The following is a 17,990-nucleotide window of genomic DNA, read 5'->3' as shown; positions in this document are numbered from 1 at the left end:
GAGTTAATTAAGGTATACTGAGGTATATGTAAGAACATAATTATTTCTATAATTAAGGTATAGTGGGTTCATTATTAAGGTTTCTGGTAAAGCTTATCAGATCACTCCTTTAGGACGTCAACTGCTAAAGTCTCTGGCCTGGTTTACTTCCTGGAACTTGAGAATTAAGGTATCAATTTCTAAAGTGGGCCTAAAGTAAGAATGCTATGCTGGGTCACTGTATTAGGACAAACACATTAGTTGTGACCAGACCCTTTGGATTCAATGGTGAACAGAGCTGAACAGAGAGGTCTTTGCTCATTACCTCTAATCCCGGGTATCTTTATGGATCTAAATCACAAGGGCTCCAAGAAGAATCCATTACTCTATAATAGATGGAAAACTCACAACTGAGGCCATTATTCTAGGGCTAGAGATGACAAAGGAACCATCCTTCACTCCTTTTCTTCTAGATCACTGCATAGCAAAACCAGAAATAAAGACTCCTTTCTCTTATTTTTTTTAAAGAAGGTGCAGAGGAGGGAGGTGGAGGAATCGGAGGGAAAGTGAAAGGCATATTAATTAACATAGAAAGATAAAATAAACTCCACATTCATTTATTGTTCTTCTATAGCCTCGACTCTAACGCTACTTCCTTTATGAAATCTTCCTGAGGCACCAAGGAAGTATCGGGTTCGCCTTCTCCTCCGCTGCCCCAGGACTGTATAATGACCACCTTTAGCAACTCTGGTGTGGGCTCAGCGTCTCCTCCACGTGACTATGAGCTTCCTAGGGGCAGGGACAGCGCCCTTTCAGCTAGGCCTTCTCAGCAGTGGCTTTGGCTCTAAACAGGTGCCCAAAACACGTTCCCTGGAAGGATGTATTTAAGAGCACTTTAGCAATTCTCCTGGCCGCTCCCCTGGATTCTCCCAATATTCCTCACTCTAGCAGGAACCCACTGTCCAATGAAGACCGAGAGCGCCCACTCAGCTCGGCTCGCACTACCACCCCGGCTACACGCAATTGCAGCGCGCCTTTTTTGCAGCAGTTTAAGGTACATCAGGGTTCGCGACGTTGCCTTATGGGAAGGGTAGGAGCGAAAAGCGGAAGAGGCGGGGCGAGTGGACTCTGCTTCCGCCACCAGGGCGCTAGGGCTTGGGTCACGGACAGGTCACGCCCCAGGTTCGGCAGTGTGGACTTGGGTGTTCGTCCTTCGCCCTTCCCAAAGCCATAGCGCTGATCAGTGCGGACAGCTGGGCGCTGCGAGGCGCGGCACCTGGCGCCCTAAGTCGCGGCGCACGCCGGCTGCACCATGGTCCAGCTCAGTGAGTGAGCTTCCGGGCGGAGCTCGTCGGCGTATGGGGGGGGGGGGGGGGTGGTGGCATATGGGACCAGATGAATGAAACAGCTCTCTCCAGGGCGAGTTGGAGGCCACCGCAACCTGAAACAGCCACACAGCCTTACGTTTAGCTCTCTCCTCAGTTTTTTCTTCCTTAATCTTTGCTGAAACCCTATGAGACAAATGGCATTTTGTTTATAGATGAGGTAGCTGAGGCTCCGTCGTGGTTGCAGAGCTATTAAATGGCAGGCTAGTGTTGAGTGGATTGAGGGATGAGGAGGTAGTCACTTCTCGTTGAAGAGCATGAGAGGAGTTTCACAAAGAATATAATATTTAAACCAGATTGACAATAATTGGTTGGATGTAAAGATACCACAGTTGAGGAAGGGGCTTGTTTATCTAACTCATTTTGTCCATTTTGTGTACTCAGTTCTTGTGTCTTAACCATTTATTTCTCTATAGCTACTGTCCTCTGCAAGGCCTACCATGGAGGCCACTTAACCATCCGCCTTGCCTTGAGTGGCTGTACCAACCGGCCTTTCTACCGCATTGTGGCTGCTCACAACAAGTGCCCTAGGGATGGCCGTTTCGTGGAGCAGCTGGGCTCCTATGATCCATTGCCCAACAGTCATGGAGAGAAAATCGTTGCTCTCAACCTGGACCGGATCCGGCATTGGATCGGCTGTGGGGCTCACCTCTCTAAGCCTGTGGAGAAGCTTCTGGGTAACGTAGCTCTAGCCTTACTTCATTGAGGGGATTTTAAATTGAAGTCAGTTTCAGGATGATAGTAGTTAAGAATGACTTTCATTACCTCAGGCTGATCAGGACTGGAGTGAGAGCTGAAGTTGTGTTCTAATTGTCATTTTGAATGTGGAGACTCCTTTTTCCACGTTATAATGAGTGAAAATCCTGTTGCTTGTAGGTCTCTCTGGCTTCTTCCCTCTGCATCCCATGATGATCACAAATGCTGAGAGGCTGCGAAGGAAACGGGCACGTGAAGTCCTCTTAGCATCTCAGAAAACAGACACAGAAGCTACAGAAACAAAAACGAGCTGACTTCAGCTGAGCTTGAGCAGAGCATTGGGAATAAGGTCAAAGTTCTCTTAAAACACCTGTGCAGAGCACTTAGTTTTATTAGCTTTGGAGGTCAATAAATGGAGTTTTCTAAGTCACCCATGTTCTCGCCTGGCCTGAGCAGGGCTCAGGGAGAGATTTGTTCTTTCTGACATAAAGCTGGGTCTAGGTACTAATTCGATTTTTCAGCCTTCATCTGGGAGAAAGACCGTGACTATGGGGTGTGTTGGACTTTGGGTTGGGCCCTGGATCTCTTGGGCAACTTTACAATCTGTTGCCTTCCAAGACCCCTGTTTGACAGCCCCCAGCCAGCCTGTCCATGGTCCATCAGAGTAATTCCTTCCTTAATCACGTATGGTCATCCCACTAGCTCAAAGACACAGTTACTTTGCTTATTATTATTTTTTTGTAATTATAAATTTATATTGTCTTGTTTGACACATAATCTCAAATTTACAAAGGCAGATTTTTAAAAATTTTTTTAGTGTTTATTTATTGTTGAGAGAGATAGAGCATGAGTTGGGAAGGGGCAGAGAGAGAGGAAGACACAGAATCCGAAGCAGGCTCCAGGCTCCGAGCTCTCAGCACACAGCCTGACGCGGGGCTCGAACTCAAGAACTATGAGATCATGACCTGAGCCGAAGTCGGACGCTTAACCGACTGAGCCACCCAGCCACCCTACAAAGGTAGAGTTTTTAATGAGCTTTTAGGCTATAAGAGCCTATTTTAAGAATATGAAAATGGAAGAAAGGTAATATTGAAAAGTACCTATGTACATTCTCAGCTCTTTACAAGTAGGGTTATTTGTGAGGATTATTAGGTATCATGAAAGTGAGTAGGATTGTCTCTGTTTTATTGATGGGAGGCTGAGGTTGAGAGGTGGAAACTTGACCAAAGCCACCTATTTTCACTTGGGCAGAGCTAGGATTCAGAGCCCACTATGCATACCTGGAGAGCCCTTTACAGCATATTAGAGTGTCTGGGGCAGGGTGGGTGTGAGATGAGCAAAGATGAGGAGCTTTTCAAAAGTCCACTGAAAAAGCCAGTGATAGGATGAGGTTTAGGTATGATGAATTTGGCAATATAAATGATGGGCTGTGCCCAAAACCCAAGGTGTCAAATTATCTGGTCCACCATTTTGCAGGACAACCACGGGCACGGATTGGAGAATTTTAGTGCACACCCTGGATAGTACAGATTTCAAATTCTGGCATGAGACCAGGGTGGGGAGATTTATAGAGGAGATACTAAAGGGCTATCAATGTACCAATTTATTTTATTCTCTGGGTTTTGTATTCTGAGAACAGTTACCAGCGATCTCGCTATGGCATCATCAAGTCTGTCCCAGGGGTGTCACTGGTTGGCCTCCCTTGCTTTGAGGGAACTTTGAAGGCAGAGCAGGCCAAGAAGAACTGACTACCTGGATTTCATCTGGAATCTGGGAATGAGAAATGCTATGAAAACCATGGGAACTCTGGAAGTTAAAGATAATAATCCACTTTGGAGAGTTCAAGATCTTTGGGTAAACTGTAATTGTAGATCAGAGGAGAATGATTCTGAAAAGTATTGAACAGCAAGGGGAACTGCTGGGAAATGAGTTAAGCTAAGGTATTATTTTGAGCTACTGAGTTTCTGCCAACTCAAGTATTCACTTTGTGCTTTGGTTTATCCTTTGCCTATGATCTGTATACACACACTTCCTGTGTGAGCTCATCCTGTCCCTGATTTCCAAGGTTATCTCAAGCTCTAGCCTTGTTTTGGATCTCCTGACACAGTTTCTCACCATCTTCTAGTTGATTGCATCAAATTCAACATGCTCAAACCCAGCTTTGTACTTTAGAAAGCATTAAAAAAAAAAAAAAAAAGCTTTTTCTTCAGCATCTTTATTTTTACTAAGATGATGGTTTGGGTCACGTTACCTTCACCAAAGTGAAAGGTAAATGGGAATGATTCTGTAATAAACGTTAGAGTTAAAAGACCGGTATTTTGTGCTTTTGGTTTAGGGTTTTTTTTCTTGCAGGAATCGAGGGAAAGCCCTTACCCAGCAGTCCCAGCCTGTAGGTTGCAAAATTATTGGGTCTGCGCGTTCTGTGTACTCCTGTCTGGATCGTTGAACCATATCAAATTGCCAAACGTCAATGCTAATGCAGTTTTTTACATTAAAAAGGCAAACAAAACAGCAATATATAGATTCGAGTAGTATGGACCTGCCATATATTAAATAAGCTTATGTGTTGGGACACTGGGGAGAAGATAGGCGCCAGATTTCCTGAGTAAGGGGAGGAAGGCATCCTGGCACTGGGCCGTAAAGGCTAACCACGCGGAAGGAGGTTCCCACAGCAGCTCCCTCTAGACTGGCCACGCCCTCGTGTTGCAGCCGCCGTAAAGTGCGGCGTCCTGGCCACGCCCCTCCGGCGCTTCTTGTGACGCAGTCGCCCTGGGTATTTTTGCGCGGGAAAAGGAGGCAGTTCGGAGCGCTAGGCAGTGTGGCCGGAACCGGCAGTTTTTGCGGAGTTTGCAGCTCGCTCCCTGCCCTTACTGGCCATGGGGCTGCTGGAGCTGTGCGAGGAAGTGTTCGGTACTGCCGACCTTTATCGAGTGCTGGGCGTGCGGCGCGAGGCCTCGGACAGCGAGGTCCGGCGCGGCTACCACAAGGTGTCTCTGCAGGTGCACCCGGACCGGGTCGGCGAGGACGACAAAGAAGACGCCACCCGCCGTTTCCAGGTATGTGAGTCCCCGCTCCACTGGCCTCCTGGGTTTCTCTTGGTCTTTTGGCCGACTGGCCCCGCCCCAGCGGAGTGCGCCCAGCCGGGTCTGGCTTTTTCTAATCTTTAGTTCTCAAGCGCGGTTTCAGTGAGGAATGCAAAGGGTGACTTTTGGATGCTCTTTCCCCACAGATCCTCGGGAAAGTCTATTCTGTTCTGAGCGACAAAGAGCAGAGAGCATTGTACAATGAGCAGGGAACAGTGGACGAAGATTCTGATGCGCTCAACCAAGATCGGGACTGGGAGACGTATTGGAGATTACTTTTTAAAAAGGTAGAGGACTCTGGAGATTTCTCTGTGACTGTTCATTCATTCGACAAACGTTTATTGAATGCCTTTAAGGCATTGCATTTTGTGTTGTGTAGGAATGAGGAATTTGTTTCATCTCAAAATACAGATATATACACACATACAAGCAAGCATTCCTCAGGAGATACGAAGAATAAATCTATTTAAATGAGCCTTTACTTTACTGTTGATGTAGAGTGATTGTAGTGAAAAAGGTAGTTTAATATTTTACGAGATAGTGCTTCATTGTACATATCCACATGTAAGTCTCGAGTTTTCCCGGGAGACTTCATTTAAAATTTCCTGGTCTGTAATTTAGTAGTTGTGAAGGTTGGAGCAGGGAGAACTCTGGAAAAGCTTTGGCATAGAAAATGTGGTTCCTTGCAACAATTTCAACTCAAGCAACTGTTGTACTTGGGGGGAAATATTTAAACACCTAAATCTAGTTTTACTAGTATGCTTTTTATTTATTTAAAATAAAATTGTCAGTTAAAGCTAAAACATATGTCTCTGTTCAGATATCTCTAGAAGACATTCAAGCTTTTGAAAAGACATACAAAGGTTCTGAAGAAGAGCTGGCAGATATTAAACAGGCCTATTTGGATTTCAAGGGTGACATGGATCAGATCATGGAGTCTGTGCTGTGTGTGCAGTACACAGAGGAACCCAGGATAAGGAACATTATTCAGCAAGCCATTGATGCTGGAGAGATCCCATCCTATAATGCCTTTGTCAAAGAATCCAAGCAAAAGATGAATGCAAGAAAAAGGAGGGTAAGATTTTGAATGCAATTTATTATTTATATCCTGATTGCTTCCGAAGAGAATATGAGAGTATTTACAATAACAAATATATAGAAGATTACTGAAATGCGAATCAGGGTTAACTTATTAAATAGTGGTTGTCTAATGAAATGAGCATGCCAGCTCATCAAGAGAAACTTTTTTCCCTAGTATGTTGTGGTCAACAGGATTTTACTATGTGTATGGTTTAACTAATATCTTTTTTTTTTAAACTGATATCATCTTAACACAAATATTCTTTATCCCTCAAGAGATAAATTAATGGAGTCCAGATACATAGGTTAGACGGTGGTTCTCACTCGGTTAAGGGATGGGGAGAGGATGACAGAAACTTTTGGGGAGAGGGGGGGCACTGTGTCTTGTTAATACAGATTTTCTTTTGCCCTTGCCCAGACTGGTTCTTGAGTTAGGCCTAGAATATATATTTCTATACAAACGATTCAGTTTATTTTGATGCAACTGTATTCCCAAACACACTTTGAGAGAAACACTCTTGTGGTGAACCCAGGATTGTGGCCTCTGTACCTTACTATACTGTGGCATTGGTAGAGGGAGGGTTGATGGCAGGGGAAAGTAATTTAGGAACAGCTGAGATTCTGGGAGGGCGTGGATTCAAGGTAGCAAACATCTGTGTGTCTGGTCTTCTGGGATAGTAACCATTGCCTCAACCTGGATTTCCTAATGGGAGCTCTGTGGAAAGTAGACAGTGTAAGATTTGGAGGTGGAAGTAGGTCTGCAACTTTGATACAAGATACATACCAGGGGTGAGCCTGTGTGTGTGTGTGTGTGTGTGTGTGTGTGTGTGTGTGTGTGTGTGTACGTGTACATATTTGTTGAGCAAGGTGGAATGTGTATCAAGGTTATCATCTTGGGGGTGCCTGGCTTGCTCAGTCAGTAGAGCATGCTACTCTTAATCTCAGGGTCATGAGTTTAAGCCTCATGTTTGGCATGGAGCCTACTTTAAAAAGTAATAGTATTAATCATTTGGGCTCATAGGCCAAATCTGTTTAGGCTCAAGTTGACCGTTTAAGTTGGTAATAATTTTCTCTGGTGAAACTGAGCACAGCTGTATCCAGTAATAGGATATTAGCTTGAGAAATTTCCCTAGAATTGGGGGATGGGGGATGGTATAGTTTTGAGAGAGACTCCACCAAACCTGGGGAGTGGGTACACAGTATTAAAAGACAGAAATAGAATACAAGGACTGAAAGTAGAGCATGGAAACTCTTTTTATTGGAATAACAAAATCCTAATGTATCATCGTTCCCAGTATTAATGGTGTTCATTGTTATTTAGAAAATTTACTGGGGTTTGGGACCTATTATAGTGTTAGTTGTTGCCCTGAAATAAAGAACAAACTCATTAACCTTTCTCAAGATATTCTTGTTGTATTTTGGAATCAGTGCCCTAGGAAAATTTGGCAGAAGAAGGTGGCTTTGAAATCAGGTAAAGAAAGGTTAAAACTGAGTTTGTTAGTATTTGTTCTGACTACTTGGGAATTTTAAGCCAGGGTTACTCTCAAGGCTGCCACAAGTCACATGTAAAAAGTGGGTTTCCAGAGGAGAGGAATCTGAGATGCCTGTATCTTGACAACAATTTTGAGGGCATCATTGGTTAAATGACCTTTCCTACTTCTAGTGTTTTGTTTTCATTCTTACCACCATGTGGCTTATGAATACCAAACTACTTGGTAGAAATGAGGGAAACTCAGAAATGTTTATTGGAATCAGGGGATCTACTGCATGCTGTCGGCTGTGTTGTCTTTTAATGAATGACATATTTATGTAATTATATTCTTTTTAACCTGTATAATCCTCAAAGTGAAAGGTTATTAATAGATCTGGTGTTGGGAAAGAGGGTATGTTTTTAGTATATGCTAAGTTTCCATGGAGTCTCATGTGAGTTTCTGTTTTAGGCTCAGGAAGAGGCTAAAGAAGCAGAAATGAGCAGGAAGGAGTTGGGCCTTGATGAAGGAGTAGATAATTTGAAAGCAGTCATTCAGGTAAACTTGACAGGTTGTCTTTAAAGGTTGTCACCACTTTCGTGTTCTGATTCCTTCTGCTAATATTTTCATTATAGTGTATATATGATGTTGTGGGTATTTTGTTTTCTTTTAAGACATAATTTGCATACCATGCATACCATGTTTTCATTTTTTTAAAGTGCACAATGCAGTGGCTTTTAGTATATTCATCAAGTTGTATAACTGTCAGCACTAATTCCAGAACATTCTCATCACCTAAAAGAAATCCCTTGCTCATTAGCAGTCATTCACCCATTCTCCCTTCCACCAGCCCTTGGCAACCACTGAGTACTTTTGTCTCTGGATAGCCTTGTGTTTTGAAAGCTTGTGTTTTAACTTCTTAAACAGAGCAGACAAAAGGATCGGCAAAAGGAAATGGACAATTTTCTGGCTCAGATGGAAGCAAAGTACTGCAAACCTTCTAAACGAGGAGGGAAAAAAAACGCCTCTCAAGAAAGAAAAGAAATAATGGAATTTTCTCTTCAAAAGTCTTTAAGTGTTAATTGGTGCCCTTACAGGCAAGGTACAGTCAAGATTTGAAGACAAAAGTCAACCCCGCCCTTGAGAAAAATTGTCCTTCCAGCCTAGATTATTCAGATCAATTCTGTAAACCACGCAGAATCTCTCAACCTGATTTTAGGAACCCTAGAAATCCCCTGACATTCTTTGAGGTCCTGTATGAAGGAGTTTAGTGGTGATTTTTGAGGGAATGGGGGTGAGTGGTGTATCCCTGGCAGCACTTGCTTCTATGGGTCTTCTGTGCAAGAAACTCTTATCTGGAATGTGGGTCTGTCCCATATAGCCTTTAGCAGTTGTCATTTTGGCACACAAGAGTGTGCACACAGCTGCAGAGTATTCGAAGCGATGTGTGTGTTTATTAGAACAGTAACTCTACCTGGCTAGAAAGCCTTCAAAACACTTGCTGGACATCTGTCTTTCACATATTTGCGAGTTTACTTTCGGGCTTAATATTCTTAAATAGATCCCCTTTCCTTTTTGTTTTACTCAGCCAGCTTTTGTACTCTGCTTGAAGTGTAGGAGAAACATGTTCAGATTACCTCAGGCATCTTTGTAAGACTTAATACCTGATGAAATAAACAGGTTAAAAAGGACTATTAAGTTGTGGGGCCTTTTAAATGATCTATGTGATCATTTAAAAATCTGTGATCTAGAGAAACTATGGAAGGTGCTTAGAGAAGAGAGAAGAAAAATAATCCTAGTCAGCTTATTTATAGTAGGTAGTCTGGTTTAAGTATCATAAACAGAAGTTGTCCTACCTGTAACTGTTAGAGTGTTCTTAGGTCGTTTGTTTCCTCATCTATAAAAGGGTGAGGGAATTGGGCTAAGTGACTTCTTCAGAGGTGTCTTCTGACTCTCTACATTTGAAAGGCAGACCATCTTGATCCCGTGGTTTGTTACCATGCACTCATGGTATTGATTTGTGAGAAAAGTACAGGTTTTTACTTAATTTAGTCAGATTGGTATATAGTCATTGGAATATATGGAAATTTTTTTAGCAATTGTTAAACTTAATATCTCTGATTTGTAGACTTACGTATCCAATACCATATGCATAACACAGCCCTTCTGTTATTGAGCTTTATGTATGATAACTGAGGTAAGGACATGAAACGCTTTCAGTTTGTGATTACACACAGGTTAAAAAATACTCTTTAATTTGTGTTGAAAATATAATTTAAGGCAGGTTGTTCAAAGCATCCGTCTTCTTTATATGATAGCATTAGTACACCTTGATATAATAAAAAAGATACCCCTATTTATGGTCACTTGAATTTATCCACTCTGAAGATTAACAAGATTTAAAACTTATAGGGTCATCAAAATTAAAGTTCAATGAAATTAAATAAAATAAATTTAAGCCATAGTTAAAACCTGCATTATGCTGCATTTATGAATGTCCTCCAAAAAAAAGTCCATGGTGAAATCAGAAGAATGTTGAAGTTCTCTACTTCTGCTCTTAGGGTATGTTTATACTAGACCAATTACCAGAGTTTCTGAAATTTTAAGGCATTGCTGGCTTACCAGCAGATTCTATAAATTTTCAAGTTGACTTAGAACTTAAGAAAATCTGATAAGGTGAATTTAATAGTTAAAAAAATATATATATAACCACTAAAGTCCTTTAAGAAAAGCATAATCTGATATCAAGCAGGCATTGTGAGGTTGAGCTGTCCTGTCTGAAACTGTATATACATTATGACTTATTACATAAGTTACTTTAAACCAGTGTTCAACATTTATGTCTTTATTACTCACCCCTTCCATACCTCTTTGCCTAGAAGATTGGACATCTAAAGAGAAAGCTTTAGGAATGACATCTGTTTGATGAGTAGCTCAGAGTTTTGACAGAACTGTCTCCTAAAAATGCCTTAAAAATGAGTACAACTCTCCAGAAATTCATACAACTGGAAGTGTTCTGAAGCCAGTGATATAGCTTCATGTTATCAAACAATCATTTGCTGCTTTTTGTGTATGTATAGTCTTCATAGACTCTTATAGAATCCTATAATTGAACTGATCATCATTAACAGACAACATGAGCAGTGATTTGGGGATAATTATTCATTTGTTACATTTTTGGATACAAATTCTGTCCAGTGGAGTAGGTTAACTTAATGCTGAAAGAAGATGGTAACTGGAAAAACAGTACCCATGTAATCTTTGGCGGATATTCTTTTTTTTTTCCTCAATCAGTTACACCAGATTAACACTTCATGAAGATGGTTTTAAGTTCTTTTGTATACAAGCTTCGCATCACAAGATGACTGGACACTGATTCATGAAATTCTCTCAGGTGTTCCCTGCAGCCTGAAGCAGGTTCTTCTATTTGCCCTATGGTCCCTGCTTGGTTCTAGAGACTGGTCCACCTCTGTTTTGAGATTTTGTAGACCCATGTAACTGAGGACCTGTCAGACAAAGATGACATCATAAAGTAACATTAGTAGACATTTTAGATTTGGTAATCTCAAATTTATATCTAAGGGCTTTTTTGCTCCAATTATCAGTTGGACTGAAATTTGGAGGCTGGTACTAAGTAATAAAGTATATATTTACCAAGGCAGTAAGAACCACATTTGCATTATTTTATCATGTAAAACCTACAAGTCTGTATTAAGATATGAAACCTAGTTCTAGAGAAGAACCCACCAAGTAAAACAGACTAATATGTCTGTTTCACTTATCTAAATGTTATAACTGGCCATCAACATGGCTAAATGAGTAACCATAGCTCAGAGGCAGCACTGTGTCTCTTTGAGGACTACTAATCCAAGAAAAGAATCCACTGAAAGCATTCAGAGACTGCCAAAAAATGCAAATAGGAACTGAACAAGAGAATTTACTTGGATGACAGATAATTTGAGGCAGATTATTTTTTAATCTTATTAACAGGAAACATTTCAACTGCTTAATACTTCCATATTTCACCTACAACATAATGAGAATGACCCTGATGGTGGTGAGAAGACCATTATAGGAAGATAACTTTTAAGTTAAGATATCCTTAAAATTTCTTCTTTCCTATGAAAATACAGTCTATAGAATATGACTTAGAAATAAAAGTTAATGGGATAGGCTAAGACTCTGCATGTCTTGTCATTTTTAAACTTCTTTTCTTACCTTGGCCTAGCAGGTTAACTGACCATAGCAAGTTTATTCTACAGAAATATGGATCTACATAATAAAACCCATGCAGTGTTTGAATGTTATAAAAATGACTTATTTCACTTAAGTTTTTTAGATTGAAGAAAAGAAAGTACTGTCTATTTTGCCAGAGTGGTGAGAAGTTAATTTACATATGAGAAAACGAATCTGGAACTTGGCTCTGGGCAACAGAGGTCTCCTCGATCTTTATTATATGCCATTTCCAAAGGAATTTGAGATGGATTTACAAATGTAGGAAAACAAAATATAATAAAATCTGGAGGAAGGGAAAATAAACATAGAAAACAGACAAAGGCAGGGTCTTAACATAGCCACATAGTAAAATAAGAGCAATGGTCCCACCTGTCACTGCAGATCCCCTACCAGGTCGGGCCTGATGAGGATACTCAGCAACACACGAATGATATTGTGTATCTGGCTGCAAAACAGAAAAGATGAGACACTTCTTACAATGGGACTTCCCCCGAAGGATGTATGTTAGTAGGTTTACAAAGGAATACCTTGAAATCAGACAGCAATGTAAATGGCATTGTCTGCCAGCTGAGGGACAAGTTGGTTAAATGCACTCTTGTATTTCAAGTAAAGAATCCCAAGCCGGGGACCTACAAAGCCATTTGTTAACTTGTAAGAATTTTCAAGTTGTTCTTTTAAAAATTTCTTAAGTTCTAAAATTTTATTAATATGCCTTTAAGATAATTTTAGCACTTATAAGTAATCCATATGGTTTAATATTTCTCAGTATTTATAATGGCTGTTAAGGGAATTTTATCTAATTTAGACTGCCTGCTGACTAAAGTTTAAAACAACAGAGCCTTTTCAGCAACATTAAAACACCCATGACTTTACCTCCATACTTGAAATGTGACTCTCAGTATGAAGTTCAAACATTTCAAAATCACCTCTGATAATTTAAAAATTTTAAGATATGATTAAAACACTGAATGTAAATATCAAAAAAAAAAAAAAAACACACCTATCAATGCCATCCTGCTGGTGCTTCTGGAATAAAAAACATCCCTCTCAGTTCCCTGTCAGAGCACTGGAATTAAGATATTTCAGGAACCTTTTTTTGGTGAAGCCCCATTTTTTTTTTTTTTTTTACTGGGGTCACCAAACTTCCTTTCTGGCGGGCCAGAAAGTAGATATTTTATGCTTTGTGGTATGTACTGCTAGAAACTGCTCAACTCTGCCGTTAGAGTGGGAAAGCAGTCATAGACAGTACACAAGTGAATGAGTACGGTAGCTCTCCTGTAATAACTTTATTTACAAAAGCAGACTAACTTTTGTGGTGAGCTAAATGGTCCATAAAAATAGTTTGTTCACCTGTAGGAGCAGAGTGCTAGTCTGGAAGTGCCAAGCCAGGGACTCAGTTATAATGCTCTCAGTTACATCGAGCAACTAGCTGATCTCCCTTTGCATGACAGCAAACTGGGAAAGACACAGCTAAGGTAAGAAATTCTTACTTTTATTGTTATAAACATCAGAAAAAGAAGAAACTGAAAATTATATATAAATGTTTTATAGAGAATCTAGCTGTAGAATATAATCATGGAACACTGCTTTAACAAGTGCCCTGAATCAAATTATGAGAGGACAGATTTAATAGAGGTTCTCAAACTTTTCTAGAGTTCACATTGAGTAAGAATCAGAAATGCTCACATTTCCCTTTAGGTCATGTTTTGGTGAATCTCCCCCTAAATAAAGTCTCCTAAGGTCTGTTGAGTTGAAGTGTCCCCTCCTGCAGCTGCTGCCAAAATTTATGTCCACCTGGAACCTGTGGATATGACTATTTGGAGACAGAATTTCTGCAGATGTCACCAAGATAAGGTGAGGTCATATTGGACTAGGGTCAGCCATAAATTCAATGATTGGTATCTTCATAAGACGGAAATCTGGACACAGACACAGGGAGGAAGGCTGTGTGAAGGCATAGGCAGAAACTGGAGTGATGCAGCTGCAAGGCAAGGACGGCCAGGGACTGCTGCAGTCCACCAGAAGCCAAGAAGAGGTGAGAAGATCCTCATCCATAGATCCTGTAGTGGGAGCATTGTTCTGCTGACACCTTGATTTTGGACTTCTAGGCTCTGGAACTGATAGAATAAATTTCTGTTGTTTTAAGCCACCCAGTCTATGGTAATTTGTTACGGTAGCCCTAGGAAACTAATACAACATCCCAGGAATTTATTGTTCTCACCACTCTTTCAGTGGAGGATTGTATATTGCTTTAGGCTGATACAGTTCAAAGCTTATGAGTTGGAATAAGTGGGCTTCAAATAGCACCGTCCTGAAAACTGGTATAAGATGTGAGGCCCCTGGCTCCTGGGCACTGAGTGTGGCCCCATTCACTTCCCGAGGCTCTTCAAGCCCTCTTGCCACAAAGATCAGGTGGGGCTGAGCTCCTGGCCTACAGTTGGGCAAGGTCAGTGCATGGCCTCCACTCCCAACTCAGTTTTTCTATTATTTGCTTAAAAGGCTAGTAAATGCACATTAAATGGTAAGGTAAGCATCTCAAACATCAAAGAGTTGACTTCTATTTTTTTTAGGTGAGTTACCTATCCATCAGTCCACATCATAATCTGATACCAGTTTTGGTGTAACTCTGTAAGGGCAGTGTTAGAGAATGAGTTATGCTGATCTGATATGCACTGGAGTTTAACTTTTTTTTGTTTGTTTATTCTCAGAAATGTTTAATATTTAACAATTTAAATTGTTTAGAATTTGTGACTCATGTATAAGGCATTTTAACTTAATTCTTTTTATGAGTTGAATAAGTGGCAGAGACCAGTTAGAATTTCAAAAAAATGTACTACTAATGCTATTTTTATTATTAAGAACCTCAGCTTTTATTCTTGGAGTTGATTAAGCTACTACATGAAATCTTAAGTCTGCCAGACTAGTTTTTTAAATTTTCTTTCCCCAACTGTCAAGACCATAGAAGTATGTCGCTTTACCAAAAATGACTGAGTAGTGTTGGGCCTGGAGAAAAAGTCAGGTAAAAGGAGCCTCTCCTGGGGCTGCTGATGGTTAGGCTCATCCACCACTGCACTTCGAGCTCGATTGGAGTCACCATGGGTTTTCTGCAGAGGAGACAAAAATTACAAGAAACAGTTAATTTGTAGTGAGAGCTGTACATGGCCTACATCACCCCAGGTAGGTATGATAACTGCAGGCCAAGCAGCTCCAATTCCATTGTCATAAATTAGGATTCAGTTTGTACTTTTGACAAAATGCAGTATAAATCAAGACCAGAACATGGATCTTGCACAATTGCTGGCCGTGAGGTCTCATAAGCACATGGAAAAGGCAATAGGAGAAAGACCTACCGTTTGCCTTTGTGACCCCACAGTGCTTAAGTGTTCCACTTCAGCTGTGCCAATAGGTGGCAGGAGATTGTTTCGACTCAGGGGCATTGGTGAGGGAGAGGAGAGTGAGTCCGCCGCTCCTGGACTGCAGATCCCACCAGCAAACACCAAGATAGGAAACCATAAAGTTACAACAATACAAGAGAACTAATTAGAACGAAAGAAATGAAGGAGATGAGTTAATGTCATGCACAGATGCTTTAAGCTGTTTATGTTTTTATGTAAAGAAATCTCAGTGCAAGGATTTTGGAAAATCAGAGTTTGTTTTTTTTCATAGTATTTTCATAGTATTTTTCATAGTATTTTCTGATTTTTGTTGAACCTTTATCCTGGGCACACAGCATAAGTTGAGCTCTTTGTGAAATTTTCCCTGTCTGGTGTTAACACTGCATGGTGTTAACCTGTTATGGATTTGTAATTTCATATCTGATGGAATTCTCCACAGTTCTGGGCCTTTTGATTGTCCTTTTCACTAATAACAGTAGTCCTCCCTTATCCACACTCATCCTCAATAAATTTAATCTATAGCTGTATCAGTATCAACATCAACATAATAAAATAGTTCTCACCAGGTGAGAAGAACCCTGGTGTCATGAAAGATTTGTGGTCGGTATAGACATCTCTTACTGAATCTATGGGGACAAATTAAAACAAGAAATTGAAAAATCAAAGTCCACGAATGACATGTTGGGAGAGAAGCATAGTGACATATGCTTAATTTAGAAGCTGAATTCAAAACACAGTTATAGCCATATTACCTCATACCCTTGATCATAGTCTTAGAATCAAACATCCTAATATGTTTTATGAATCAACAACTAATGAGAGAATTTTATTTAAAAAATTGGCTTCTAAATATTTTTTGCATTATGAGACTCAAAGTGAAGTAAGGGTAGGAAAAGGGAAGAGAATATGTTTAGTGTTATTTCCTAAGAAGTGCTAAGGTTTATTTTTCCTGGTATGTAGGCAAGTACTTATCTGAGGTTAAAGTGTTATCATTGTCAGTAGAATAAGCAGATCCCAATGGTACAGAAAAATATTCAGAGGATCTATTATTTTGGGATGAATTTCACTGAACATATACCCACTAAGGAAGATGTTTAATAAGATACATATGTTTTATTCCTTAGATAAGTGTCACTGAAGTATTCTAGCCATTTCATTTGTAGAAATATAAATCTTAAGCTAGACTAACAGAAAGATCCAATAGCTGTATTATATTCAAATGTAACCATACCTTTTCTATATTGAATTTAAACAATCATGAGAATATGTAATGATTAATTTCTAAGCATTCATTCTGTTCATAAAATTCTTCATTAGTTTTATCACAGTTTCCAAAAATTCTGCTTTGAAACCTACACTCGGGATCCTCTGAGGATTTCTTCCACAGGCCTTGGCGTTCCAGCGCATGAATGGCTTGTGCTGATGGGATGAAGCGTACGTGGTGGGGGATTGCGTCTCCTGGCGGACTGCACTGTGTATGACAGAGCTGATGTACTAAGCTCCAGGGCTCGATTTGGCCAATTTCGGGTTGAAAGGATGGTACTGGATCCAGGTCTCATAAGTAGCTTGTCATCAAGATCTCTAGTGGCCAAATCAGAAACCCACAATGAAATCAGAATTGCTATGTGTAGAGAAACAGGACTCAAAAGCTTAGAGTGTAAAATGCATTCAAGGGAGAAAAAGGCAAAGTAATCTAGTTTATACAAACTACATAATCTAGTTCAGGCATGAGAATGTGTTCTTTTTTTTTTTTTTTTTAAAGTTTATTTATTTTGAGAGCGAGCAAGCAGGGGAGGAGTAGACAGAGGGGAGGAGAGGGAGAATCCCAAGCTGGCTCCACATTGTCAGTGCGGAGCCTGATGTGGGGCTCGAACTCACGAACCGTGAGATCATGACCTGAGCCAAAACCAAGAGTCGGATGCTTAACCGACTGAGCCACCCAGGCACTCTGAGAATGTGTTCTTAAAAGGACATCATTTTGGTCATACAAGTAATTTAATAGAATGGAGATTTGGGAAAGCAAATCCATTATTCACCTGCCAAGACCATGACTTCTTCAGTTACAGTGAAGGCCAACCTGAGGAGTACCTACACTAGTGTGCTTCCCGAAAGTTTACCTCAGGGAATGAGATCCCCACCATATTTGAGGCATTCTTTGTGCCAAAGGAAAGACTTAGTTGAAAGGCAAATATTGCTGCTTGGAAGCAACGTGGCACCGGTGTGGCTCCCACTCAAATATTAAAATGCTGAGCTCATGGGGCGCCTAGGTGGCTCAGGCCGTTAAATGTCCAACTTTGGCTCAGGTCATAATCTCTCAGTTCGTGGTTCGAGCCCCGCATTGGGCTCTGTGCTGACAGCTCAGAGCCTGGAGCTTGCTTTGGATTCTGTGTCTCCCTCTCTCTTCCTCTCCCGCTTCTGCTCTCTCAAAATAAATTTAAAAATTAAAAAAAAAAAAATGCCACGCTCGTTGGAGCCTGCGGGGGTAGGGGTTTGGGTTCCTTGGAAAGCTGGAAGCAGGCAAAAGGTCCAGAGCCGCCTGCTGCCCAGGGCACTAGGACTACAGAAGATCTCTATTTGCATAAGCAACTGAAATAACACTTTTCTGTAAGTACTCTGATAAGTAAAATATCATGCCGAAACAGTTCAGTAGCTTAAACTTTGCCCTAC

The 17,990-nt window shown here is 40.7% G+C and overlaps 3 protein-coding genes across 8 annotated transcripts in view; 2 read left to right on the top strand and 1 right to left on the bottom strand.

Moving 5' to 3' along the window:
- The first annotated feature begins 1,089 nt into the window (after positions 1-1,089).
- MRPS16 (mitochondrial ribosomal protein S16) lies at positions 1,090-2,490 on the top strand. Its single transcript, XM_043596632.1, has 3 exons — positions 1,090-1,304; positions 1,781-2,041; positions 2,241-2,490. Exons 1-3 carry the CDS (start codon positions 1,292-1,294, stop codon positions 2,372-2,374), a joined length of 408 nt encoding a protein of 135 aa, XP_043452567.1. The 5' UTR covers positions 1,090-1,291; the 3' UTR covers positions 2,375-2,490.
- Positions 2,491-2,605: 115 nt separating this feature from the next.
- Positions 2,606-14,077, top strand: DNAJC9 (DnaJ heat shock protein family (Hsp40) member C9). Its single transcript, XM_043596631.1, has 5 exons — positions 2,606-5,116; positions 5,290-5,430; positions 5,964-6,218; positions 8,164-8,250; positions 8,620-14,077. The coding sequence occupies exons 1-5, from the start codon at positions 4,937-4,939 to the stop codon at positions 8,809-8,811; spliced, it is 855 nt and encodes a 284-aa protein (XP_043452566.1). The 5' UTR covers positions 2,606-4,936; the 3' UTR covers positions 8,812-14,077.
- Positions 10,506-17,990, bottom strand: part of FAM149B1 (family with sequence similarity 149 member B1) — an 87,907-nt gene continuing 80,422 nt past the window's right edge. For 3 of the 6 annotated variants that reach the window (XM_043596621.1, XM_043596618.1, XM_043596619.1), the window contains exons 10-13: positions 16,680-16,904; positions 15,279-15,402; positions 14,907-15,032; positions 12,179-12,373 (exon numbers count right to left, since the gene is read on the bottom strand). In XM_043596621.1, coding sequence (XP_043452556.1) covers positions 12,179-12,373; positions 14,907-15,032; positions 15,279-15,402; positions 16,680-16,904 — 670 coding nt within the window. Of the gene's footprint in view, positions 11,199-12,178; positions 12,374-14,906; positions 15,033-15,278; positions 15,403-15,641; positions 15,950-16,679; positions 16,905-17,990 lie in introns of those variants that run through there. The other 3 variants (XM_043596620.1, XM_043596622.1, XM_043596623.1) reach the window with 2 other exon arrangements.

Source organism: Prionailurus bengalensis, chromosome D2, assembly GCF_016509475.1.
Source record: "Prionailurus bengalensis isolate Pbe53 chromosome D2, Fcat_Pben_1.1_paternal_pri, whole genome shotgun sequence".
NCBI classification, from domain to species: Eukaryota; Metazoa; Chordata; class Mammalia; order Carnivora; family Felidae; genus Prionailurus; species Prionailurus bengalensis.
This window is presented reverse-complemented; position numbering and strand designations above follow the sequence as displayed.

Excerpts from the sequence above, each read along its gene's own strand:
- MRPS16 (XM_043596632.1), top strand. Across the intron at positions 2,042-2,240 it reads GCCTGTGGAGAAGCTTCTGG|GTCTCTCTGGCTTCTTCCCT; the intron begins GTAACGTAGCTC and ends TGTTGCTTGTAG.
- DNAJC9 (XM_043596631.1), top strand. The coding sequence starts at position 4,937 with ATGGGGCTGCTGGAGCTGTGCGAGGAAGTGTTCGGTACTGCCGACCTT. Across the intron at positions 6,219-8,163 it reads TGAATGCAAGAAAAAGGAGG|GCTCAGGAAGAGGCTAAAGA; the intron begins GTAAGATTTTGA and ends TTTCTGTTTTAG. Across the intron at positions 8,251-8,619 it reads ATTTGAAAGCAGTCATTCAG|AGCAGACAAAAGGATCGGCA; the intron begins GTAAACTTGACA and ends CTTCTTAAACAG.